Here is a 27,519-nt window from a genome sequence, read left to right as displayed (position 1 = left end):
TATGCAATTCACAAATTGTCACAAATTGTGCATTCGTTGCTGATTTGTTCTTTCTTTGACAGCTTTGTGAATTTTTTGTTCTTGCTGATTTCTAGCATTTAAAGTTTAAAAAAATATTTGGTATAAGAACATTATAAATCTTAGTAAGTACAGGCTATCGTAAAGTATATAATACATTATATATATTCCTTTGAGAGCATAAATTTTAATGAAATGTTGCGATATCTGACTATTAACCTTGTTAAATGCCGGCGATCCAATATTGCTGATTCATTTATTAATAGTAAATACTATCGGTTTTCGTCTGGGACACCTGCTGTTGGTTCCGTGCAGTCGGCTAAAGTAGTTAATGGTCAGTACCTTGCTCCTTGGGCTTATTAAAATTACATGCAACTCCGTTAAAGTTATTAACCAACTTTTTGAAGTGGGCGTGTTTATCCAAATTATTCACTTAGCTGCATATAACTTTTAACTGGATTAACAAAAGATATATTTATGTAAAATACTTAAAAATTTTGTATAGCTTTCATTAGACTATAAAATACTTGTGTGTCAAGTTTGTATTGTGTGTGTGTATTTTCTACCAATACCCATTGGAACTTCACTTGGATTGTGCTTCAGGCCTACCACAGTTAAGGAGCACATGCTTAGAGGGTTAGAGGTCAACTTAGAGGGTTTTAGATGTGTGTAGAACTACATGTACATTTCCTTTAAATGTTCCTACGGTCATCAACGGTGATGAAAACACCACATCAGTGTGTAGGCTATTGTTTCAATTTGCAGCAATGGAAGACAAGTCTAACTTTATCCTACCAAACAATCAAAGATTTGTTGAATTGGACAGCTCGCAAGCATTTACAAATTTGACCAAGAAGGAAAAACTGTATGCACATTATTTGAGCCAGGTTAGTTTCTCATCTCATTTTTGTTATTGTAATACTGCATATAAACTATATTTACCCTTAAACAGGGTACAAAATGTCATAAATATGGTAATAATTATAATTTTTCATACAAAACTACTTCATAGTTTACGATTTGATGGATATACTGCTTAAATAATATTCCTGGTTTATTATTTCAGTCTGCCTGGAATGGAGGTCTAATAGTCCTGGTTCAAACCAGTCCAGAATCACCTAGAATATTCTCCTTACTGCACAGGATATTTATAGGTGAACCTTTGGAAGAACTTAAGACATCTGCATTAAAAGCAGGAGCGTCAGAAGATGACTTTCAAGTATGTTTAACTATTTTTAATTTTTTTTAATCAATATTGCAAACAAAATCTATTGTACATTTGAATATATAAATAAATAATCATAAAAATATATATTAATAGTTATAAGTTATAACAGATTTATGCAGCTATTACTAAGTATTATTTGATAAGTATTTACCACTTCCATAAAGATAAGGGATTGTATGAACTAGTTGTGGTTGATATTGACTTCCAATAATATTCTATTTCTTCTATTTGTATGTCAATATGTAACTTACCGTATTACTATTGACTAATATTTTTACACTAACTCCTATCTCCATAGGTGTACCTGACTATAGACAACATGTTGTTGTACTTCGGTTTCTTGTATATCCCAATGTTTAAATTATTATTAATCAAATCAAAATTACTTTGGATATTATTTACAAAAAAATATCTTTGTTATACATATAATATATGATAGAATATAACAAATATAATTGGCAATCAACACAACATAATATAATAAAGGAATAATAGTAAGGAATAAACCAGAAAATTATTTTACCACGGATAATTTAGTGTTGAAATAAACTCTTCTCTACTACTCGCATATTTTATACTCTTATATAATATTATTTCTAGGCATTTTTAGTGTATGCTGGTGGAATTTTTGCAAACAGTGGTAACTACAAAGGTTTCGGCGACACCAAATTCATTCCAAATTTATCCAAGGAATCATTCGAGCTCATTGTAAAAGCATCGAAAGCTTATGAGAATGACGGTACACATCTGACCAAGTTGTGGCAGAATACTCAAAATGCTATCTACAGTTTAGCCCCAAGACTGACAAGCTTGGGTTTGGCTAACAAGGTAAATACATATCAGGTTTAAAGAATTTCTATTTTCTGTAACTCAAATTCATTACATATACTCATTTCATAGTTTATTTAAATTATGGGATGATAACTTGCCTTTTTAGAACTTTATTTGACCTATATTTTCAGGGTATAACAACATATTTCTCAAGTAACTGCACAGAAGAAGATTCAAACCTGGTCAATGACTGGATGAAAACCAAACGCATAGAAGCATACATCTGTAGAACATTCAAAACAGTTGCTGATGATGGATGTAAGTAGGGTGAAATGATAAAGCTGTCTACAATTATCTTTATAAGTGTGATACACAAGTTGCAAAGTATTATTGTTGTATGTTGATAAAGTATTAATGGATTGTTTAATGTTATGTTGCAGTACCAATTTACACCATCCATTATGCAAGTGTGGAAACAACCCCCAAAACACCGATTACTATGGAAAAGGAAAAATACAAAAATGCATACTTCCAAGTAACCCGGGGTGACTATTCACCTCTGCTGAAATTAGTTAATGATAACCTTTCCAAAGCAATTGATTATGCTGCAAATGATAATGAGAAGAACATGTTAAAACACTACATTAATAGCTTCAGGGAGGGAGATTTAAATGAACACAAGGAGGGTAGCAGATACTGGATCAAGGACAAGGGACCTATTATCGAAACGTGAGTAAGCTTAACCTTCACCATGCAGTTGAAACAAAGCATGATTCTTTTGAGTTCTTCATTACGACATTACTAAAAATTATGTCATTGTACCTATAGAATTTTGTACTTTACATAATTTTTGCACGATAGTAGTACAAAAAAATATACATGCTACTACTAGTACTATTCAATAGCTAAAAGACTGTCGCATATTGCCGGCTATTTATTGAGTAACTGATCGATGTAAGATTTAAAATAATTATAAATAGTTTAAAAACTAAAAACCATGCTAAAATCACACAAGGAAAATCGGTAATCCTGATTCCTGACGATCCTAATGAGGAAATTGGGATAAAACCGTTCAAAGTGGGTAAAAATCGAGTTCAAAGATTCCGTTACATAGATACATACATACATACAACCCAAGCTAATAAAAGCGTGGTAATATCCCCAGATACCAGGGCTTCATAGAAACGTACAGAGACCCGAGCGGACAGCGCGGCGAGTTCGAAGGTTTCGTGGCCGTAGTCAATAAGGAGATGTCGAAGAAGTTTGGTCGCCTAGTGGAAGGCGCCGAGAGGTTCATCAAGCTGCTGCCCTGGGGCGAGGACCTTGAGAAGGACACCTTCCTCCGCCCTGACTTCACCAGCCTGGACGTATTGACCTTCTCTGGTAGTGGCATTCCAGCTGGGATTAACATTCCAAATTGTGAGTGTCCATAACTTCTTTTTGATAGGAATTTTACACGGACATTTTTTATGGAAATTACATACGACATTTACACATTTTTTATGGAAAACCAATCACCATATGAACTATTTTGCTCTACTACCATTTTGCTCATTTATTACCAAGATTTCACTTCCAGAGAAAAGAAAATAGCAATGAAATCCTCTAATATAAAATATGCATAAAATGTAATATGTTATTTAACTTTCATATTTTTGTGTCATCATAATTTATACTAATACCAAAATACATTATTTTATTTATCTAGACGACGAGATCCGTCAGAACGAAGGTTTTAAGAACGTATCCCTCGGTAATGTGATCCCAGCTGCATATAAGGAATCTGTCATCCCGTTCCTGTCCGAGAGCGACAAGCAGTTGTTGGAAAAGTATAGGGTGGCTGCTTTCGAGGTATGCAATCTGTAATTTTACATGTAATAAAAGTAACGAAATGATATACTCCACATGTTATATTAAATGTAAGCAATCTATGTAGATATTTAATTTAACCGATTGCAAATAAAGAAGATTGTTCAAAGGCCTCTCATGAGTATGTTAACAACTCTAGATATAATTGAGATGCCATGCGAGACTGATTAGAAATGGAACTTACATATTACATAATTTATACAAACTCCTATCCATTTGCATACATTAGGAACATGTTAACTTAATAATTATTTTTCAAATAGGTGCAAGTTGGTCTGCATGAGCTCTTAGGTCACGGCTGTGGAAAGCTGCTTCGACAGAATGCTGACGGTACCTTCAATTTCGATAAGGAAAAAGTAAAAAATCCTCTTACTGGTAAGATAACAAGTTCCTTATTTAAACCAGCTACCAGAAAATTAGAAAAATGCAAATAGCTTAAAATAAGATAACCATAAAAGTTAAGTTCAATAAAGTAATATGTACAATGATTTTGCAATATTTGGTATAGGTGGGAAGATAGAATCGTGGTACACGGAAGGCGAGACTTATGACAGTAAATTCACAACTCTTGGATCTGCGTTCGAAGAATGCCGCGCCGAAGCTGTGGGCCTTTACCTATCACTGGTGCCTGAAATTCTCAAGTAAGCAATACATTTATTCATCATCAACCCATTATTGTCCCACTGCTGCGCAAGGGTCTCCTCCCAAAGTCGCTGGCCAAGTGCGAATTGGTAAACTTCACATACCTTTGACATTTTTTTTAATTAATCTCTCAGTCGTGCAGGTTTCCTCACGATGTTTTTCTTCACCGTTTAAGCAAGTGATAATTATTTTCTAATACGCATATAATTTTGAAAAATCAGAGATGAGTGGAGAGATTGAACCTAGTACCCTTCGTTCGAGAGGCCGAGTTTCTTAACCACTAGGCTGTCATTGCTGCTTTACTATTATATTATTAATACATTTATAGCATATATTTAATAATACATATACATATTGCAAATTATTATTTACAAATTATTATTATATTACGCTGATTGTATTAATCCCTGTTATGTATTTATATCAGTTGCAAAATGTTTATCACATTATTTTTTATGAAATTAGTGCCTTATAAAATATAATATTCATAGAGCAATAGATCTATAAAATTCAAGTTTAAAACTTCTGTTTGAAATTGAGCGCTATGTAAAAAAATATATTTGTCACGTGAGTTTTGTTTTATCGTCCACAGAATATTTGGTTACGAGGGTCAGGAGGCGGACGACGTTATGTACGTGAACTGGCTCAGCCTGCTGTGGAACGGCGCTGCAAAGGCCACAGAGATGTACCAACCCTCCACGAAAACTTGGCTACAGGTAAAAATTCAAGTTACATTTGCAGCTAATAATCTTCTATTGATATTCAAGACAAATTACGTCGTTAATACTTATCGAACGTATCGAAATTACTCCAGATCCGGAATTGTACGCCGATTGACTCAATGCATCTATCTATTTGACTAATAATACCCGAAAATTATCCAATACTTCTTGAATAATACCAGGAGTTCTTTCTAATTATTTATCTAATTTTAATATTATCATTTCACCCTAAAGGCGCACGCCAGAGCTCGTTTTGCACTGATGAGATTATTAGAAGATGAAGGAGTTCTTACCGTCACCGAAGTGGATCCGGGCAAAAACCTGCTGCTAAACTTGCAGCGAGACCGTCTCGCGACCGATGGAAAGAAGATTATTGGTATATTTTATTATTAATTTTAAACACCACAAAACTATTTACTCTTGGTAGACAGAGCAAGTATTGCAGTAGCTAATGTAGGAACAATGTTACTGAATATTGAAGTTAGGCACGTATTTAAAATAATAACAATTTTATTTAATGCATGTGTGGTAAAAATCATCAAATTTTTATCTGGCTAGAATTGCGTATTATAATTTCAATTCTGAGAAAATATTTCGGTCCATCAGTGGAAGAATGCTAATGCTAATTATATCTATAATCCTCATGTTTAGTATGCACTTGGCTGTACATGATAGCGGTAAAATACATGAAACTGCTGCTACACTTATTCTTGGTCGCAGAACGGTAATAGAGTGAACGGTGTTATTTTAGGTCGATAGCACACAACGTCTACATCGAATCTGCTTTAGTAGAATCCGCGTATAAAGGTTAGTCCGCACTAAACATAGAAATGATTCGCGTCGCCATAGCAAATTGTATGACTACAACTGCTCGCAACAACTTCAGCGAGGACTAGCAGTTTGGCGCGAACTGTAACATGCATTAATTTTCGCAGGTGAGTTCCTGGTGAAGCTGCAGACGATCAAGGCGACGGGCGACGCGGCGGCGGGCGAGCGGTTGTTCGCGCGCTACAGCGACCCCTCGCCCGCCTGGGCGCGCTGGCGGGACATCGTGCTGCTCCACAAGCAGCCCAAGAACATCTTCGTGCAGCCCAACACGCGGTGCACCGGTACGCCTTGCACCCATAGATTAGTAAAGATCACTCACTCCTAACAAGAAAATCAGTTTTGACAAATGAAATTGTCACTGTCATCTTTTTTCGTGTTTGAAAAATATAAAAAAAATGTAGTTTTTAGATCATTTAGGAATGAAACGATATTTCTCTGCATTTTTTCTTCGATTTCGTGTTTTTGCACCGCTTAACTGCGCATGTCGGCATTGTCAGCTGTTTAAGCCATTTAATGACTTCCTTCAATTACAAGACGGTGAGGTATCTATACTTATCTATGTTCGCACCAAACAATCTTTTGCTGTAGAATAACTTAAAATTCATTGTCGCTCCTAAAATTACCTCGTATCGACAGGAATTTAGAATTATTAGTTTGTATCATGCATAAAAGTGCATGTTCGAAGGTCCGATTTTTCAAATCCCTAATGTTTTTGTCGTTTAAATCTCCAATGTTAAAAAAATAATAATAAACTGTGTTTACCATATAAAAACAGTAATAAGGTCCAAAATTGATTAATTGTCGGAGCCAATTTGTAATAACTCGTGTCCTATTTTTCACGGGCGACGTAAACTCAAACGGCAAAGAACAACACCAGAAAAAGTTGTTATATACAGACTTACATTTTACGTCATTTACATTCGTCGCGTAACATTTAATGGGCATGATGACAGTATTCAAAATTCAAAGAATAAATTATTTAATTTAAAACAATATGTTGAAAGAACTCTCAAAAATGACCCGGTTTTAATCAAAACTTTAAGATGTATTATATTTTCAATAACATAAAAATGTTAAATTTGCAGTCGGCCATCTTGTTTATAACGGTAATCGGGACGAAATGGCGTCATTTGTTGGCGTGTCACCGTATTGCTTGAACTTTTCTATGGGATATCTAAGCGTGACGTCACTTGCGGACGCCATGGTACCCGTGAGCGTTTTCGCGCTTAGTTACTCTTTTATTTTAAAAATGCTAATGTTTTCGTTAATACCGAATTTATTGCCGAAATATTAAGATTTTTTGAATCAGTAGACATGTACCTACAGTCCTACATAATAGAAGGGGATTTCAAAATATGTCATCATGCCCATTATAACGTTCATACGTGTGAACAAAATATGAAAATAAACACAATCGGATTATTCTGTGGCAGAGGACGGCGACGTGGAGCTAACGCGGTACCCGGCGAGCGCGGAGGGCATGGTGCGCTCGTGGGTGGCGCGCTTCCCCGACGCCGCCGTGGACGAGGCGCTCGAGCAGCTCGCCGAGGCCGACCGCAAACACTTCGAGGAGCTGCACCAACTCGCCGCGTGAACTATGCGATACCAATTATTGTAAACTGATTTTTAATTTTTTATCACTATAAATATATTATTTTAACTCATTTTCGTTTTTCTTATCTTTTTATTAATTTATTTTGTTAACTTTCTCAAGTACTTACCTAACGATTGTTGTACGTACATTACGATCAACGAACGAAGTCAATGAGGTAACCAGTTGGAAAGTAGTTGTACTTTCCAACTGGTTATTTCATTGATTTCCAGTTGCCAAATAATTATGATGGAAAATCTGGGTTAAGTTAAATTTAAAATATATATATATGTTATAAATGGGAAACTATATAGATGTCACTACTGTGTCTAAAATGCTAAGCAAAGAGAATATAACCACTACGATGCTAAGCTGGCCGAATAGAAAGAAGAAATGGTTGATGACCTCGATGACGATAACAGGAATGACAGATGGGACAGATGTCTAAAAACTGTGGCGTGGTTATTGAGAATTGTTTCTTTAGAATTGGCTTATTGTTTATAGAAAAGCGTGTTGGATATGTCAATGTTGTAATATTACCGCACCATTAAATATTGTTCTGGTTTATGGTCATGTTTCCCCTAATTTATCTCCGATTCTAATATCAGAAGTGGGATAGGATCCACGTGATTCTATCCCACACGCCCCTTAAAGATTTCAGACCGCGTTTATCGGCAAAGTCGAGACCAACAGAGAAGCTGGTATCGTGGCCGTATGCTCAAGGATAGATTAGTCCGCTCAACGGAGAGACGACGGGTGGACTTGCGCCGGCGTGGATGATACTGCCTTTGTCTGAATCGGTCACGCGATCACTGACGCTTGAGACTTAAGTAAGATGTATTTGCTGGTAAAGTGGATATGCTTTCTACTGCGGCATCATCCATGGTAACATAACGCCATTCATTGGATTGGTAACACGGTAAAATCAAATCAACATTTTCATATTTCCGCTATTGGTCCAAACATGTTTATTGTGTGTGTGGTGTGTGAAAATTGTAAGGATTCGTCGAAATAATGCATTTCACGTGTGAACGCGCCCGAAAGATGTAATAATTACAAAAATACAATTATCCATTTAACTTTTAGATGGTCAATTACAAATACCTTAAAAATGATTTATGAATATCCGATAATTGTTATGCACCGAAATTCTGTACCTTGCCGACATAAGTAAAGGTCAGGATTGGCCGAGCTATGATGATGTTAAAGCCTTTGTTGAATCCGCTGCACCAAATAATGTTTAATAACTTCTATAGTTCGTATGCTTGGTTAGTTATGTTTGCAGGTAACAAGCTCAGTCGACATATTAAACGTTTCAAGCTAGCATGTGGATCATCATCAGATGGTAGTATTTATGCTGCATGGGCGGTTCGAGTTGAGATCCCCGGTATTATGGCAATTCAAGACAAGTGTTGAGGAAATACACCATTCATGGTGCGGAGAGTGGTGTCTTTATGTTTCCGCTATAGTTTTCATTATGAACAAGCTGTAATGTATGTTGCTGGAGTTGGGCTTTTGTACTCATGTTTTTATGGACATTTACCATGTCGCCAAACGTCAAAACGTCCATGTATGATGTATGATGCAATCGTCGAATCTTCATAGAAGTTAAAACGAATTTCTTCACCATCTATTTAATTTTAATTGCTATAATAGCGCTATACTATTGCTAGTGCTATTTTATTAAGTTCTGAACCTGCATATGGGGATTTTCTGTGTAAAATGTTTTTAATGCCTGCCGCTAAATTAATTATTAACGGGTTGGAATTTTGAGATACTTTTGTAAGATCAAAGTGACAGCACAGCTTCCTCGCAACCACTCTTTCTCATTATTAATTAAATGTTAATTCTGGCTTAAATTACTATTGTTGTAGTGCAACAAGTATGTTAACGCACGCATTATGAAGTCGAAAGTAAATTAATTGTCTCTAATATTTTGTTTTGCACAGAAACTTATGATGACGAAGGAACTCAGGCTAAGATAGCCAGACAAGTCTACTATAAGCTGCTGGTGCTGCAGGCGTTCTCCAGCGCTACAGCCGCTGTCGAAGGCTGCAAGAGGTGTTTGCTTAGTGCTGCACGGCTGCTTGTTGTGTGAAACGTTCGCCACTGAATGCTGCGGATGCTACCTGGCGGTAAAGGCCATACCGAACGCTGCGTGCGCTACCAAGCGGCATTCTGTGCGTTGTTGGTGCTGCCGACGCTGATAAGCGCTGTCCTGCGCTCCTGGCGCTAACGAGCGCTTACAGGCGCTGTTCTGCGCTTCTGGCGCTGTCGCGCGCTATGGGCGCTACTGGCGTTGCCGGGCGCTGCCGCGCGCTATGGGCGCTGTGGGCGCTGCTACACGCTATGGGCGCTGTGGACGCTGCCGCGCGCTATAAGCGTTGTGGGCGCTGTCGCGCGCTATAAGCGTTGTGGACACTATCACGTGCCGGGCGCTGCCGCGCGTTATCGGCGCTGCGGGCTCTGTTGTGCACTGCTGCCATTCACTTAGTGCGATGCCGTGCGCTGCGAGCACTGTCAATGCTAACGTGTGCTGCATGGTCTACCGTGCAATGCTGGCATTAAGGGCGCTTCAAATGGAATATAAATTGTTCTTTGGTAAGGATGTGGACGTTTTGAATTTGAGCCTGGGTGAGTTATTGAATTCCTAATTAATGAAAAACTGTAAAAGAGTTCTCTCAAGTTTAGTACGGTGGTATCGGTGTATGGACATTCTATAAGCGTTGGTGGCATGTGTTCAATGGAATCACCGATGTCTGTGGCACTACAGACGCTCGCGTTGTAGCTTTATAGGAGCTTGACGCTGTGTTGGACTAAACAAAGTGGTAATTGTGTTGAATTAATTTGGGACTTGCTTTTAGATGAAGTTTTTACTTTAATAAGAAAGTTAAGCCTTATTTCCTTTATTAAAACTTTTATTTTCCTTTTTAATTAAAAAAAATAAAAGAACTAGGTTGTGTGAATCATAACCATGGATCACATGCTAAACTTTATTTATTAAAATGTTTTATTGAATTGAACTCGTTCGTTTCTTGGTTCATTTATTGAACTTGTGAATTTAAAAATACTTCACAGCATCGTTAAAAAAAAAGTTTAACATGTACTGTGTGTCATTTATATGAATAAAGTATGATCGTTCGTTCTACTATTCTTGTTCTTTGTTAAATTTGATGAAACTGTAAACATTAATTCTCATTATTTAGTGAGCCGTACTACTCCATGTAACATTTACATGGATGGCATGGCTTACTACCAAAACTTCAATGAACTACCGGTCATATTATTATTCGATGGTCTCTTTGAAAGGAAGTTTCGTACAATTTTGACATCTGCAGGTTTTGGTAAAATTTAAATTGTTCGTTTTTATACATCTAAATTGTGTACATTGGCAAACATAAGTTTTGGTCAGGTACGGCCGAGCTCGTGTTGGTTCTAGATAAAGATAGGTGTTTTTCAAAACTTACCTTGTTTCTGACTTAACGACGAGAGATTGGTGAGTTATAAAGCGTTAATTGTTAAATGCAATATGTAGTGACGTCCGAAATTTGTGAATTGGCTCTTTCAGCAAGTCTGTGATATGCAACGCGTCAAACCTAAACTATAGTTTTGACAGGGGTGTTGTCAGTACTTGTCATGGTCAAAAGTAGTGAGTATACTGTACTTCATTTTCAATATCACGACGGAAATGACCATTCACTTGTATTTTTTTACTCTGCATTCAACTATATTACACCGATGACATACAGTGCTATGTGTAGCCCAACCATCAAATTTTGGCATATGAGTTTCTACCTGTTAAGAGCCTGACGAACCAAGAAGCTTGTGTAAGCTGACTTACACTATTTCCCTATTACACACTACTTTCGTGTAATGTACATAAACCATGTTGTAATAATTTATTCTCAATGTACAGGTATATGACACATTGGCATGTGGTGCCTACGCCGAATTGTACGTGCGCTGATGGATGTGCACTATCCGCTGCAGGTCTGCGCGGGCGCTGCGCTGCCGAGTGCAGTGGTCCCTGTCACACGCTGTTGAGCGTTGCCATGTGCTGCGGGTGCAGCTTGCCCAATGCTTGTGAGCTGCACTAGAAGCTGCAGCATTGTGGGCGCTGTCGAGGGCCAATAGCCGGTGTGAAAACTGACGGGCGCTGAAGATTTTTTATTTTTCCTCCATGTGTATAATAAGCTAACGAAGTGCCTATGTTATACACATATGGGTAACCCATGATATGCGAACGACGTGCCTATGTCATGTGGTCATTTACTTTTATTTGGTCTCTTATACACATGTGGGTAACCCATGATATGCTAACGACGTGCCTATGTCATGTGGTCATTTACTTTTATTTGGTCTCTTATACACATGTGGGTAACCCATGATATGCTAACGACGTGCCTATGTCATGTGGTCATTTACTTTTATTTGGTCTCTTATACACATGTGGGTAACCCATGATATGCTAACGACGTGCCTATGTCATGTGGTCATTTGTTTTTTATTTGCAGTACTATGTAACTAAACTATGCTAACGTCGTGCCTATGGTTTATGTCTAGTTGCGCGATTGTGAGTAACTATGCTACACAGTCATTACAGTGTGAAAACTGAGTATTCTATTTTTCGTTTTCTATTTTCAGACTTAAAAAGTAGAGATTTATGTCTATAAAACTCTACAATCAACTGTGCGCAGACAGATGGTGAGGTTCTGCCTGGTGAATGAAGATGATGACAATACCACCATGTCCGGGCTTGGCAACACCTCCGTCTACTACTTCAGCCAGGACTGTCGATGCACCTGTGCCTCTGCTGCATTGGTATGAGGCAGTTCCTGCATTTACGAGACGTCGATGGTCCATGAGAAGGATGTGTCGAGAACGCCACAATGTCAGGATGGCCGTGTTATAAATGGGAAACTATATAGATGTCACTACTGTGTCTAAAATGCTAAGCAAAGAGAATATAACCACTACGATGCTAAGCTGGCCGAATAGAAAGAAGAAATGGTTGATGACCTCGATGACGATAACAGGAATGACAGATGGGACAGATGTCTAAAAACTGTGGCGTGGTTATTGAGAATTGTTTCTTTAGAATTGGCTTATTGTTTATAGAAAAGCGTGTTGGATATGTCAATGTTGTAATATTACCGCACCATTAAATATTGTTCTGGTTTATGGTCATGTTTCCCCTAATTTATCTCCGATTCTAATATATACATATATATATATTATATATACGCGACGAATAGATAACTTCTCTTCCTTTGAAGTCTGTTAAAAAGAAAGTAGTAACAATCCGATTGGACTGTTTCAAAAAAAAAATATTACACCTTTATAGTAGACAAATGTATAAATGTTATAATCTGTTTATATGAATTAAAAGAAACTATTTATAAACTAAATAATTAAATATTTTATTATCTTCATTTTTATCAGACTTAAATTTTTTGGAAATTTCGAAAATATATACATAAATAAATGGTAAAGAAGAGTGATAGGTCATAAATAAAAATCGGTTTCAACTATATAATTTATTCACATTCAATACAAAACATGTGTGATAGTAATTTTAATATTATTCATAAAAATCACAGTCCACCTCTTCAACACGTTGGCTGTAACCATGACTAAAAGAAAAATATTAACAATCACCACACAGTAATAAATAGTCTCAATTCTAAAATAAAATTAATAAATAAGAGTCAAATGAAGATAAATAATAAATGTAATTTAACATGTCAAAATTATTGCTTATAACACCATTTATTGGACAAGCCAATCACTGAGGATAATAAAATTATACTTTAAATAAAATGGCCACAGGCGATAACCATATTAACATCTCGTAATAATACTTTAGTGGAGTCTTGATATTATTGCAAGTAAATATAATTTGAATCGAAAACATTCTATTGACAAAATAGCTGACCTACATCCTGTAAGTGGTTCTATAACTTTCTATAAATACGATTTATTTCTAAGAAAACCTTCAACTAAGCACCATTCTATTCGATAACTGTTACGATTTGACTTAGCATTCAATACTATGTGATTACCATTAAAACATTAAAACTTAAAATTGACTTAGGGTAGCATACAAAACTGTAAATTAATACGAGCTAAAAATTAAAATTAACATACTGAGTAAAACGTATTTGTGCAAACACACTAAAATCGTGTCATTTTATTTCTTCAATAAAATGGACTATATCAAATCCAGTCGTAAACGTTGTGTAAAGGCACATAAGATTCAATTCACAATAAACTCTTTGACAAAAGAAGTTTTCGCAAAATATTGTATATAAATTTAATTATCCTTTGTAAATACTTTTAACAAAGATGTCTCGGTGTTCGTCATTATTACTATAAACTATGATAAAACCGCAGCAGATACAGAAATATTTACAGACTTTAAAGATTCGAAGTAGAACAATAGTTTTGCAAGTGTTCAAATGCAACCATCCTACACCTACGTGAAATGTTTGACACTATTTTACTGACTATGGCCTAATTCATTCAAATATTAAGAATTACCTATTTTGACACTAAAGTTGAGAGACTACTGGGACTTAGACATGAAAAAACAAATCTCCTTCGGTGTTAATAATAGAAAGGACAATAGTAAAACACGCTTGAGATTCTGTACACGTAAAATTTAGGGTACATCCTCACGTTAAATAAATATTCGAGTGTTCTTTCAAAAATGCTTCAGATAATCACTATTAGTTCTGTAGTAGTAGATATTAACTTCAGTAGCGCCTCTCAGTTAGCTTTCTCAGAGCGTTCTGCACCGTCGCCTTCGCCTTTAGGTGAGACAGTGGATCTGAAATTTGGTTAGAGTTAAGAACTTAGATCTAATAGTTAAATGCATCGATTGCTAGTGTTGAGTGATATTTTAACAGTGGTCTTCGAATGTTTTGTGTACTATTCAGATGTTTACAAGAAATCGATCGTTATTTTTTTACAATGTTTTATTTAAGATGTGCCTTTCTACATGTAACATTATATCTACAATGGATTTTTAATTTTATATAACTGTATAATCTAAACAGTTTAGTTGTCATATTTCTATATAAAAAAAAAACTTAAAAAAGCATTAGTGTTATAAAAAGATTTTCAAAGCGTGAAGCGTGCAAAGTGTAAATCTTAACTTTGGGAAAGTTATTTTTTATTATTTACGATGACATGAAAAAAAATACACACCTCGGCAGTGGGTCCTTTTCAGAGTCCGGTTTTCTGGTCACGCTGATTGATATCTTTCGTTGTCTTATTTTGTCCAAAATATTCTCTGGACTCGGTTCCTTTTCGCCTTTTAAAAGTATGGCAGTATTCAGAGTTCTTTTCGGCCTGTACGTTGCGTAACTTCCAGGAGTGTACAAGGAATTCGTTCTATTATACTTATGCGGTTCTCGATGAGTGAGACTCTGATCATCCGTTCCATCGGCACTGTCTAAAAGCGACTTGGTTCGCGAGTATCTACTGCTCCCATATGATAACGGTTGATCGTAATCCAAGTAACTTCTGCTTCCGGGGTACTTCCTGAAATCGTTCCGATCGAGAGATCGATACGTATCAACCTTATCGTTAAGGGAGTCGTATCGTAAGTTGTTTCTGGTGCTAATGGGCAAATCGGTTAATAAATTTCTATAACGATCTGTGGACGGAGATAAGTCTGACGCAATCGAGTATCCAGGGGATATATCATAAATGCCAGGAGACGTCGGGGACACGTCGAACTTGGTTTCCGTTGGTTGAGAATGTATCCTAGCCACGGGGTCGTATTCCGTGGCACCGGGACCCACTAAACTGCTTTTCCGGCGTTGTTTTTTTTCGTTGAATCTGGAATAAAAGCTTTTTCTTCGTATTCTATCGACAATGTCTTCTTTTTCGGGCGTAGTCGATTCGTGGTTTCGTAAATGCGAATGTACAGAGTTTTCAGTCGAAGTGAAGGGATTCTTGTCTAAATATTTTATTTCAGCGCTGTTTTCAGACCTTATATCTGAATTTGAATACGTAGATCTACTTCTAGATCGGCTGCGGCTGTGAGTATCAACAATATCAACTTTAACATTATCATCAATAACAGTATCATTTTTTTCGGGAATATGTTTATTATCAGTCTCCTTGTCAACAGCAGAAATATTCATGATTTGTGGTTCTATCACAGGATTTGTAGGAACTATTTTTTTTACTCTTGGCAATCTGGAGAAATCTAATTTTAATGAGTTTCTTATATTTTTCGTTTCGTTATCTTTTTTAAATAATATGAGCTGATCATCATTATCTAACGAGTTAGCAGAGGAATTGTCACTTGCTGATTTTCCGTATTTATTTTTGCGGCTTAATCCATTCAATAATAACGATGTTGGTCGTCTGGGTTTTTCTTTATCATTATCCGTAAGCGATTCTTGTAAACTATCTTTTCTCTTGTTTGATTCCTCATTCACATCAACACTAAGTGACTTTTCTAATGATGACTTCAGAACTTTATCTTTGGAGTCAAACTTCTTAAAAAGACCGAGAACTTTAGAAACTGTCGTTTTATTACTGGAGGTGTTTTGATTTTCTAATGCTGCTACATCAGTTATCGTCACAGCACGCTTGATAAGATTTGATTCTGTCGGAGGATCCTTGTTGACAGGAACAGATTGTTCTCTCTGCGCTCTAGTCATCTTAGTCGTGTCTTTCTTACATTCATTGTTGGCAGCATTATTATGACATGATTTTTCAGGAGAGTTAGATTTTGATGATGCTAGTTTCTCTAATTTGTGTCCTATGGATTGTAAAACTGACTTCTTCTTTGTGACAGTAGTCTTAGTACTTTCATCAGCAGTTTTGTCTTTGACCTTTTTTGTTACCTTTTTCTTTTCGACGGATTTTTTAGGTTCGTTCACTTCTTGAACGCCGCCTGAATCAATCTTTGATTTAGAAGTAACCTTTTTAATAATTTTCTTTTTAACGGCGCCTTTCTTTTCGTTTGTATCAGAATCTGCTGATTTTAGCACATCTTCACTTTTAATACCATTACTTTTAATTATTTTGGTTTTATTATCTTCGTCGCCAATCTTCATAAGATTCTCTCTAATAACACCATTTCCGACAGCGGTTTCCGAATTATTCTTTTGATCTTTCATATTGATACCATCATTGTCACCTGGATTCAATATTTGATACTTTTTCAAAGTAAGATTCGATGAGTTATCGGTAACTTTCTTATTAAACTCATTTTTGGAAAACTCTTTTTGTTCGGCCAATTCTAACTTTTTATTTGAGTCTGACTCTGAGACCAGTGATTTATTTTTTCTCGGTAGAGTAATACTAAAACTAACTTCAATGTCAGTCTTAGTTTCCGGACTGTTGGATTCTTCTTTTGTTGACGGAGTTTTACTTTCCTTTTTGACACTTCGATTAACATACATCTTTTCTGGAGAAGGACTACTAGTAGGGTAACTCTTTGGTCTTATTAATTTTGACTCTCTTGGCAACTTTCTTTCATCGGCTTCAGTATCTTTGTTTAATATTTTACCAGAAAGTGTACTTTGACTATTCTCTTCAAACGGTTCATGATTTTTAACCGGATAACTCTTTGGCCTTACCATTTTCGATTCTTTATTTAAAGAATTCTCGTCCCACTGAGATTTTTGCTTAGTGTCATTAAGTTTTCCGTATAATTTGGAGTCCAGCTTTGGGTCAGATAATGTAACAGGACAATCTAAATTAGTTTCTTTTATGTTATCTAAAATGGGGAAAAATGGGGTGTTGGACCTGCTACGTTCTTTCCCTATCAAATTACTCACAGGTGAGAGGCATTTGCGAAGGCAAGAACTATCATCCTTAAAAAGTGGTTGAATATCCTTTGCATCCACTGGGCTTTTAACACCGGATGATTCTAAAGATTTATTTTTCTTTTCTCTAATTTCTTTTAATATTTTTTGTGTTTCTAATTCCTTCTCTTTCTTATGCTTGGCATAAACACTTTCATCCGGTGGCGTGTCGAAGAAATCCGAACGGAGAAATCTGGAAACGCGTCTTCTCGGGTGGTCGCCCGCCAATCTCATGGAGTGTCGCCTGAAACCCAAGCCCGACAAATTTCCGGCCGGAGAGCCGTACGCCGCGATATAACTCGGCTCCGACAAGATGCTACCGCTGTCCGACGAGTAAGATTCGTCCAAGGACAAGGTTCTCTCCGGTGTCAAATATTTACTGAGCAGAGGGCGATCCGGGGTGCTGCGGAGGCTGCTGCCACGAGACGTACCGAGCTCCTTCGGGAGCGTTCCGAGCTTGGAGACACGGTCGAGGCCGACTTCGGACGCCACGGAGGGCGGAGAAATGGATTCCTTCGTGTCGGACGAACGTCTTCGGATACGCGGAAGGGTACAATACTGCGGCACCGACAGGTCTACCGCGTCATCCCCCTCTGCCTCATCGGGCTTCGCGTTCGGAACGATCGTGGGTTCCTTCTCGGGAGTTTCGGCCTCGTCAACGGCCTTTTCATTTCCCTTGGAAACCTCAGCGGGGGTCGTCCCGGCGGCAGTGTCTCCGGGCGTGGCGGCGGCAGTGTCGGCGGGCGTGCGCGGCTTGCCGAGCGAGCGCGAGCGCGGCGGCGGCGCGGCGCGCGGCGCGGGCTGCAGCGAGAGCGTGCGGCGCAGCGAGCGCGCGGCGGCGGGCGGCAGGTGCGCCAGCAGCTGCTGCTGCAGGCGCCGCGACAGCGCCGGCGTCAGCCCCGACAGCGCGCGCATCTCCGCGTCCGAGAACTGTATCGCGCTCAGGTCGAGGTCCGACAGATCTAGCCCGCTCGGGGCGTTCGCTTGTTCCGCGTTCGGTTCGCTCTTCGCTTGTTGCTTGCCGGATTTCTTAGTGTTACCTGCAAAATTAATCGAAAAACACACGATTTCGATCATGCACGACGGACGTTCGGATGGCATATTTACAGTGTCGATATCGTGGAGGGCGATTATGACGCGAGTCACGTCCGGGGGCCGGGAGGCGGCCCCCGCTATGAGTTACTGTCGAGTGAAACAATGAGAATTCTGTTGGTACGTGGCGACTTCGCCATGTAGAGTCACGGGTATGCGAACATCGACGCAGCGGGTTAAAAAGTTAATAATTATACAGATTGAGTACGAACTAATAAATTTAGGTCAAACGAAAAGCTTTAGAGGTGCAAACCAAAACACAAAAGTATGCATTAAAATGTTGCCGATCGAATCAAAGAAAAATAAAAATACCAGAATGCGAACTAAAATTATTGCGTCAGCGAAACATACATTATAAAGGCATCTCTATTCTGGTAAACGGCCGCAGCGCGCGATGCGCAACACAAAAACACATAAATGAGAAATAAACATAGTTTAGTACCTATTCCTGTGTGGCGTTTGTGGCGGTTTTGTGGTTGGCGCCGGTGCCGCTGTGATGTGAAGATTTGGTCGGAGCATGCAGTGTAACGCGCAACCCAACTGCAACCACACCAACACAACCTCACTACGCTGTCAGCCCGCTCCCGCCCCGCTCCTGCCCCGCTCCCGCCCCGCCCCGGCCCGCTCCCGCCCCGCTACCCCGCCCGTGTGCATGTGCTACCACATCCACTATCTACACACACCGAGGCCGCGATCGACGCTCCAAACAAATCAATTAACTGTCGGTCTCGTAACGCTGCCCGTATTTCGATTGTACTCAAAATTAATTTTAAATAAAAACTCAAATGTGATCAGTCTACTTTGCACAAACAATACTGCATCGCCACAGGCTATGCGACGTACGAAATGCCTTTTCTGCACGGTTCATGCGATTCCGCGACTACAAAATAATAATAATAATAATAAATTTATGATAATCGAGAACAGCGCAACATTTTCCTGCTAGGGTTAGCGGGTAGGAGAAAGTCAACACCTGCACAAAGAATGCAATTTGAAATACGATAAACACTACGATGCAAAATAAAACCGGTAAGTAAAATTAATCAAATGTTAATGAATTTAGAAAATACGAACACTCAAATATATAATAGACTATTATGACAGCTACTGATTTAAAATACATGAGTATAGTCTATTATACATGACATTAATGTTAAAAAGGGTCATAACGGCCGGTGGAAAACGTTACTGATTCGAGGGATGCCGAACGAAAGAGAGGCTGCGACGGGGTCTTACGTCGATGTATGTGTGGCGGTCGATAGTTAATTCATTTGTTTAGTGGAAGCTAGCTGTCGGGTGAGTTCTGTAGCAGTGCCCTGTCGTGCTACCTAACTACTTCGAGTGCCGATGAGATAGCAACGTGAACATGCGTTTTTGAAATTATTTACATTCCAATAAATTTTTGTAGTCGACTTCAATTGTACTTTTTGTCCATTATATCTTTCCATATTACTAATTCCAAGCAAACACTTTTTGACGATTTCAATGTTTTAAATGAGTAAGAAAATGATATGATTTTTAAATGAATGAGATGGGAAACATGTATTTAGATTTTAACACAGCATTTTAAGCCAATAAAAATTAGACCCAACACGAGACCAAATGACGTAGTTTAATTATTTATTTATTTATTGATCTACTTATAATATAATTGTTTAAATAATCATCTTGTAATTTATTTAAATATTTTTATTATTACAATGTTTATATAAATTATTATTTAAGGATATAATTATTTGAAAAATGGCTGAATTAAGAGAATAAAAAAGAATCATCGATTTATAGTTAACTTTTAGGATTTCTATGTAATTAAACTGAATATTTAATTATATTATTGTAATAAAATGTTCATAGACACTACATTTGTTTGTCACATAATTAATTAATGTCATAGTTAAATATTGGCACGATTAAGTATCCGCGTTAAGTGCGGCCCGTGTCCCAGCGTCAGGCGTCCCCAGGATCGGCAACGTTTCCCCGCGTGCGCGTGTGCGTGTGCGTGTGCAAGCGTGCGGACTCACCTCGCGGCGTGTGCGCGCGCTTGCCGAACACGGCGTCGAACGGCGCGCCCATGTCGCGCGAGCCCCAGCCCTCGCGCCTGCGGTGCACAGTACATATGTAAGCTAATTATTCCTGAAATACTATTTTATGTAATAAAAGATTCAATTACAACTACATTATTTATTTTCTATGACAATAAATTCATTCCATGACATCTTATATTTCTAAAAACACATATAGTATCCTTCTTTCTTTTTAAATAGTTTCCATGTAGCGGGAGCTACTTATCAGCAATTAAATAGACTCTTATTAACATGAATTAACTAAAAAAATATTGTAATGAAAATATACCCCTATACATATTACACATAGAATAAAAAACCAACATTTAATAATATAAAAAAACGAAATAATGACCACTGAATAATGTAATGCGATAGATTTTTGGGTAGACTTTAATGTTGATAATCGGTTGATCGTTGGTATACTAGATACTAAGTGACATTATTTTTCTTTGTAATTACTACATTACACATGAAAACTACATGATATTAACTAAATGAATACAATAACTCACGTTTCTGATATACTTCTTTTACTTTCCACATATCTATGAGTGCTGCATGTAATGAAGATTAATTGATATAATATTAAAGTGTATAAGTAAATGCACTCATGTGATTATAATGATGTTTAGATGCATAGTATATACTTACAACAAATTTCTCCTCGGTAAGTGGGGGCTGCATGCGGAAAATTATCATAAATATTAGTTGGCGTACATGAAAAATGAAAAACGTTCTTAATTAGAAAGCCAGAATCAGCAAATCCAATACCTTGAACAAAATAAAAACCACGACAGTAGAACCAAGTACTGCGTTATTAGAAATTAATATAAAATAAATTATGTTTCCTATCAATTTTGATACAAATAATTAAAACTTATTGTTTAGATTTCAGATGAAAGTCATGCACCCATTAGTATCTCATATTGTTTTGGCATTGTATTGGTACTTATTACCTTAGGTAAGTATAAGTACGTAAACCTTTATTTGGTCAGTAATAAAGACTTAAAAGGCATATACCTGCCTCATTTACCTTCAATTTACATTCAGTTGATATTTACTTTATTCATTGTTTGTTATGTATATTTTCAAATATATTGAACATTTAAATGCACTAATGGATGCAGGGACTTACGTCTTTGCTGCCAAATAAATAGATTAGCTATACATATTTCCACAATAAAAGCCGCAACGGACGAACACATAATAAATCGTCGATTATAATTTTTCTACAGTATCTTACCGGAAGTTGGTGGCGAATTAATTGTTCTATCACACTTACATATGGATCTGTCGTCCGTCGTGCCTTTATGTATAGTTCGCATCATCCTGCTAGTCCGCTCTGAAGTTGTTGCGAACAGGTGTAGTCATACAATTTTCTATGGCGACGCGACTCATTTCTATATTCAGAGTGGACTAGCAGATTTACGCGGACTAAACTAACCATAATATTATATGAATGTGTTACATTATGATTTTTTCTCATAATCATGATAATTAAAAATCCTCACATTTCATACATATCACGTATTTCCTTATTTTACTTAAAACGCTTTATTATTTCTCAAATGGAGATAGCAACCTCTACGAGGATGGGCCAAATAGTTCGCCACCTCTGACGGTATGATTGTTTTCACCCCGTGAGTATAATTTGTGTGGTTGCATTATATAGTATTTGAAAAACAATGCACTAAAATAAAAAAAACAACAGTGTAAAACCAAATGGGTATAAGCCACACCTCAGTCCAGTTATATAAGGTACCTGTTGAAGAATGGCGACTGAAGATTGTTGAAGAGCGAGTGAGAAGACTGCGGGAAGCCGGGACCCTCCTCGCCGTTCAACCGCTGGGTGAGAGCGCGAACCTGGATAGTAATTAACGACAAAAAAAATTAGAACTATTGTGCACAAGATTTTAGATTATAGATTATTGAAGGTGGTAGAACCCTTTCTGGTTCGACTCCGGTGACACCACCGCCACACCAATTTTTGCCTTATAACAGCAGTGTTAAGCGCTGCTGTATTCTGGTTTGAAGAGTGTGGTAAGGGAGACATACCTTTCCGAGGCGTTCCAGTGTGGTCCTCAGGGGTAGCGGCGCATCTGTGGCAGACCTTAGATAAGTAAATCTAATCCTATCTGGGCTTGATTACAGATGCCCATGGGCGGCAGTAACCACTTACCATCAGGTGGACTGTATGCTCGTATGCTACACCTGTATTATGAAAATTAAAGAAGTACGTACCCTGTGCAGCAGAGTGGAGAATAGGTTCTCAGCGGTGAGCAGATGGAAGCCCTCGTCCTCCTCGTCCTCCTCGCCCGAGCTCACCGACTCCGCGCGCGCCGCTCGCGTCGACCTGCAACCGTTCAGGTGTCATTGCAAATAAAACAAGAAGAAAATTTTGAAGGTGGTAGAACCCCTTGTGGTTCGACTCCGACGGCACCACCGCCACACTTACTTCTGCCTCATAACTGCAGTGTTAAGCGCTGCTGTGTTTTGGTTTGAAGGGTGTGGTAAGGAAGACATACTTTTCTGAGGCGTTCCGGCTTAGTCCTCAGCGGTAGCGGCGATCTGTGGCCGACCTCAAATAGGAATATCTAATCCTATCTGGGGTTGATTACAGATGTCCATGGGCGGTAGTAGCCACTTACCATCAGGTGGACTGCTTGCTCGTCTGCTACTCTTATATAATATAACAAAAAAAAAAACAAAAAGAAGTTATTAAAATATTATATCGGCTACAAAAATAAGTTAACTCAAAATTTTACATAATAATCAATAATACAAAATCAAAAGTAGGTTACTACGGCGTTAATGCATTGCCCGAGATAGAGATAATTTAAAGTATTTAATGTAGTTTAAACATACTCCTGTGTTTGACAATAAGAAAAAATATTAACATTATGTATTTATTTACCTCAGCCTGTGCATGTGTGTATCATCCTCCTCCTCCGATTCCCCGCCGCTAACGAGGCTGCTGTAATTAATACAATGTCACCAAATACAGTTACTACAAAATACTATAAACTAAATATTTATTAGTTAATAACATCCGTATCGTAACTATAACCGTACTTTCCATCCATTTCCATTTACTTTATTAAAAAGTATATATAAAAGTAAATTGTACAAAATTATCTTTAGTAACAAAAATTATAAGATGTAAAAGTATAGTAATAATAATAGGTATAAGTATAGTAAGTTATAGTGGAAATAAAGGTTATTTTTTTTTATTTATGTTATTGATGCGATGTGTTTCTTGAGAATATTCAGCACAGGGTTATGGATTTAAAAGTTTGTCTAGGGGGACAGTTAGTCCAGCGACGTACGCCCCTTGTGTTTATCCCTATAAATCTCTAGGGGACTTTCTGTTTAGCCTTTTGATTGTCTATTTTATTCCTGTAGGATTTCATTGAGTGCTTAATCTCTTCTTGGACTGTTCTGATTTGAAGGTCGTTGTATAATTGTCGGTTTGGCTATTTTAATTAATTATACTTTCATACCTGATACGCCTCGGCTTGGCGGTGCGTGCGAGCCGCGCGGCGGGCGCGGCCAGCGGCTCCGGCTCGGCGCTGCGCTGGCGCGGCGTCACGTAGCCCTTGCCCTCCACCGCGATTGGGATGATGAACTCGCGCGCAGACTTCTTGATGGGCTCGCCCGGGCTTGAACATGCCTCGCTGCTCGCGCTCGGCGGACCGGACTCCGTCGACGCCAGGCGGCTGTGTACAGAGGTAGGTCGTTTGTCCACCGCACCGTCACCGAGCCGATACAGAGAACGAGAATATTTCGGGCCGATTTTAATATGTCGTGACGGCGATAGCTTATCCACCTAGACCAATATCGGCGGTTTATTTTGTTCCACTGTCACGCGTTGTGACTGCAGTGTAAGGACAAGTTCCAACATGTTCTATATTGCCGGCACATCGGCCCGTCAAAATCTCGGTACTAATCTCATATATCGTTCATATCGACTGGGTTTATCAAAAGTTTTCAATAGCAGATTGACGAACAATATGTAACATATTTTTTTTTAAATTAGGAATCGAAAAGGTTTCTTTAACTCACTGAATAATACTTAAATTGATCTGCATTTTAAGTATCAATAAATATTAGAATTTGTGACATTTTTCTAAAGCCTTAACATACGCCGCCTAAGGCGGCAGAGGAATATCAGTTGAAAAAAACATACAAACGCACCAATCATAATAATGTTTTTTCAGCCTAAACTTAGTATTACTTACAGACGAATACAGTTACAACTTCATCCAAACCACTTGTCAGATAAAAAAAATACGTACCGGAGTGGAGTACGCAACGGAGTAACGGCTGGGGGCGGAGCTTGCACGGGCTTCGGCACATCAGCGGGCACGCCCTCCGACATATGAATGGGGATGATACGCTCCACGGATACACCCCTTTGGCCGCTATTCAAATAATAGATATTTAAAATTATTATAAAGAACTAAATTTAGATCCATTTAAATTGCATTATTAATTACAAAATAGCTTAATATTACGTTACGCAATGTAATTACGTTGAATAAAAATTGAATAAGAAAAAAAATATACAGGGTGAATTTTTAAAACGGGCCTTCAGGGCCAATTCCAAAACTATAAGGATTAACGAAAAATGCTGAAAGGAGTTACGAGGCCGATTTTGATAAAAACTAAAACTGCATCATTAGTTTTTTTTAAATATTTTTTTCCTTAGCCGGGAATCGAACGAGTTCATTTTGAAAAAAAAATACACCTCTATATTATTCCACTATTTGATAGTGTCGCTTATAAGGATCAAATTCTGGGAAGTAATGTCATGTGACAAATTAAAGGAAAAGGAAAATTTTGAAGAAAATACGTATTTTTCCATACATTGGCATACTAATCCTTAAGGATTATACATAACAAATGATTTATGTATAATTCTTTAGAAACATACATAAGTCATACCATTGAAGAATTTGTTGGTTAATCAAGTAAGTATTCGATGTTATAACTAAGACATATGGCTTAGTATGAGAAAGTAATAGTTTGGCAAATAAGTTACCGCCGTTTTTAGGATTTATTTTCTTATTTTAATGAAAATAAATAACTGATTAAATAAGTAGTAAATTCTTATCGTTTGTTGTTTACAACTTCGTTTCAACGGTAAATATGATTTTCTATATCTCTTTTTTTAGTAATCACTCGGATTTGACTCTAAAAAGTAATTCTCGCAAATTGTCAACTTTACATCTGTATTAAACGAAACTCCGCCCATAGCTAAGTCAGACATAAAAATATAAATTATTGGGAATCAAAACGTCCATTTCGAATGATTAGAAACATTGAGCCAAAAAAATGTCAATACACGAAATGTTCAAATTGATGAATGGCGGGAACTTAACTGCCAAATTAATATGGAAAAATATGTATTTTCTTAAAATTGAGGCTTTTCCTTTAGTTTGTCATTTATCATTATTTTCCAGATTTTGATCCTTATAAGCAACACTATCAGATAGTGGAATAATATAGAGGGTTAATTTTTTTTCAAAATGAACTCGTTCGATTCCCGGCTAGGGAAAAAGTTGTTTTAAAAAAGTAATGATGCAGTTTTAGTTTTTATCAAAATCGGCCTCGTAACTCCTTTCAGCATTTTTCGTTAATCCTTATAGTTTCGGATTTGGCCCTGAAGGCCCGTTTTAAAAATTCACCCTGTATATATTGACCGAGCAAAAAACGTATTGAACCTTGAACCCCCGGTAAAGACCGCGCCAAACTTCTGCTACGCAGATATACTTGCAGTTGTGTTCGAAAGCATCGGCTTGTTTACTACATTTGCGCGCAAAAACTTCAGAGAGGAGCAGAAGTTTGGCTCGGACTACACATAGAGCAGTGATAGCCTAGTGAAGTCTACCAATACCTATTTGGCCAGCGTGGTGGACTGTGGCCTAGTCCTTCTCATTATGAGAGGTAACCCGTGCCCAGCAGTGGGACAGTCATGGGTTGATGATGATGATAATGACACATATGGTGAGGGAGTATCGCACCTGTTCCGGTGGTCCTCGACGCGGTGTTGCGCCTCGGTGCGGAAGACGCGCGGCGCGGCGGGCGGCGTGCCGGGCGGCGAGGCCAGGCTCGCCACGCCCGCCGACGACGACCGCCCGTACGGCACCGGCGGCTTGCCTGCGCGCACACACGATACTTAACACAAGACAATTACCCAATCACGACAAAGAACACGCGTTCATATGTCGTTAGTACACGCAACACGAGAAAGCGTAGAATAATAATATCGGTTAATAATTGACGCGAAATAATATGAATGTATAAATATCATATCACAACACTGTCACACATACAGAACCAAAAGTTAAAGTGAGAGTTTTATGTTATAATATATGTAGTACAAAATTAATCGAAATGTTTTTTTATCAATCAACATAAAATACTTATAACAAAATAATATACTGCAATTTTAATCAAATTATTAATTAAATCACTTTTATGTAACCTACCAGTACGAATAGCAGACGAAATAATATCGCGTGCAGCGCGTCTGCGGCTCTCCTCGCTTTGCTTTTCCTCCACCAGCTTGGCCATAGAATTCTGTAGGCTTCTGTAAATACGAAAGTACATTTTGTATACATAAAACTATCTACAAATTTACAAAATACTAGCTGTAAAGCTGTGAAAAAGAAACAGGGGCACAGCTAGTTCTAAAATATAAGTAGCCTAAGTTACTCCTTATTACATCAGCTACCTGCCAATAAATGTCTCGTCAAAATCGGTCCAGCCATTTCAGACATTAGCCAGAACAAACAGACAGACAGACAAAAATTGTAAAAAAAAATATTTTGGTGTATGTACCGTATGTATATTCATATAC

General features: G+C 37.8%; 2 protein-coding genes across 6 annotated transcripts in view; one reads left to right on the top strand and one right to left on the bottom strand.

Annotated features, from left to right (window-relative positions):
- Positions 1-7,742, top strand: DppIII (dipeptidyl peptidase 3). 2 transcript variants are annotated; one of them, XM_073084232.1, is made up of 14 exons: positions 1-143; positions 784-905; positions 1,085-1,237; positions 1,847-2,074; positions 2,209-2,335; positions 2,458-2,746; positions 3,183-3,436; positions 3,726-3,868; positions 4,150-4,261; positions 4,395-4,527; positions 5,121-5,244; positions 5,485-5,626; positions 6,186-6,359; positions 7,512-7,742. In XM_073084232.1, exons 2-14 carry the CDS (start codon positions 786-788, stop codon positions 7,670-7,672), a joined length of 2,160 nt encoding a protein of 719 aa, XP_072940333.1. In that variant the 5' UTR covers positions 1-143; positions 784-785; the 3' UTR covers positions 7,673-7,742. The 2 variants fall into 2 exon arrangements, with proteins under 2 accessions (XP_072940333.1, XP_072940332.1); XM_073084231.1 differs by lacking the exon at positions 1-143 and adding an exon at positions 180-352.
- Positions 7,743-13,191: 5,449 nt separating this feature from the next.
- Positions 13,192-27,519, bottom strand: part of Nuak1 (Nuak family kinase 1) — a 43,325-nt gene continuing 28,997 nt past the window's right edge. Inside the window, exons 18-29 of one of the 4 annotated variants that reach the window (XM_073084698.1) lie at positions 27,149-27,249; positions 26,681-26,816; positions 24,953-25,078; positions 24,158-24,373; positions 23,572-23,631; positions 22,899-23,010; positions 22,420-22,520; positions 21,309-21,335; positions 21,170-21,211; positions 20,613-20,689; positions 14,879-18,539; positions 13,192-14,498 (exon numbers count right to left, since the gene is read on the bottom strand). In XM_073084698.1, coding sequence (XP_072940799.1) covers positions 14,438-14,498; positions 14,879-18,539; positions 20,613-20,689; positions 21,170-21,211; positions 21,309-21,335; positions 22,420-22,520; positions 22,899-23,010; positions 23,572-23,631; positions 24,158-24,373; positions 24,953-25,078; positions 26,681-26,816; positions 27,149-27,249 — 4,720 coding nt within the window. In that variant the 3' untranslated portion in view covers positions 13,192-14,437. The remainder of the gene's footprint in view (positions 14,499-14,878; positions 18,540-20,612; positions 20,690-21,169; positions 21,212-21,308; positions 21,336-22,419; positions 22,521-22,898; positions 23,011-23,571; positions 23,632-24,157; positions 24,374-24,952; positions 25,079-26,680; positions 26,817-27,148; positions 27,250-27,519) is intronic. The other 3 variants (XM_073084700.1, XM_073084701.1, XM_073084702.1) reach the window with 3 other exon arrangements.

This window comes from Epargyreus clarus, unplaced genomic scaffold (assembly GCF_041222505.1).
Source record: "Epargyreus clarus isolate Ecla_fem2 unplaced genomic scaffold, WU_Ecla_fem_2.2 ptg000021l, whole genome shotgun sequence".
Lineage (NCBI taxonomy): Eukaryota > Metazoa > Arthropoda > Insecta > Lepidoptera > Hesperiidae > Epargyreus > Epargyreus clarus.
Note: the sequence above shows the minus strand (reverse complement) of the source record. Positions and strands in the feature narration are given on the sequence as shown.

What these genes read in the sequence shown, in the direction of transcription:
- DppIII (XM_073084231.1), top strand. Translation starts at nt 214, where the DNA reads ATGTTGCGATATCTGACTATTAACCTTGTTAAATGCCGGCGATCCAAT. An exon ending in AGTAAAAAATCCTCTTACTG is followed by an intron (nt 4,262 to 4,394) that starts GTAAGATAACAA and finishes TATTTGGTATAG; the next exon opens with GTGGGAAGATAGAATCGTGG. An exon ending in CTGGTGCCTGAAATTCTCAA is followed by an intron (nt 4,528 to 5,120) that starts GTAAGCAATACA and finishes TATCGTCCACAG; the next exon opens with AATATTTGGTTACGAGGGTC.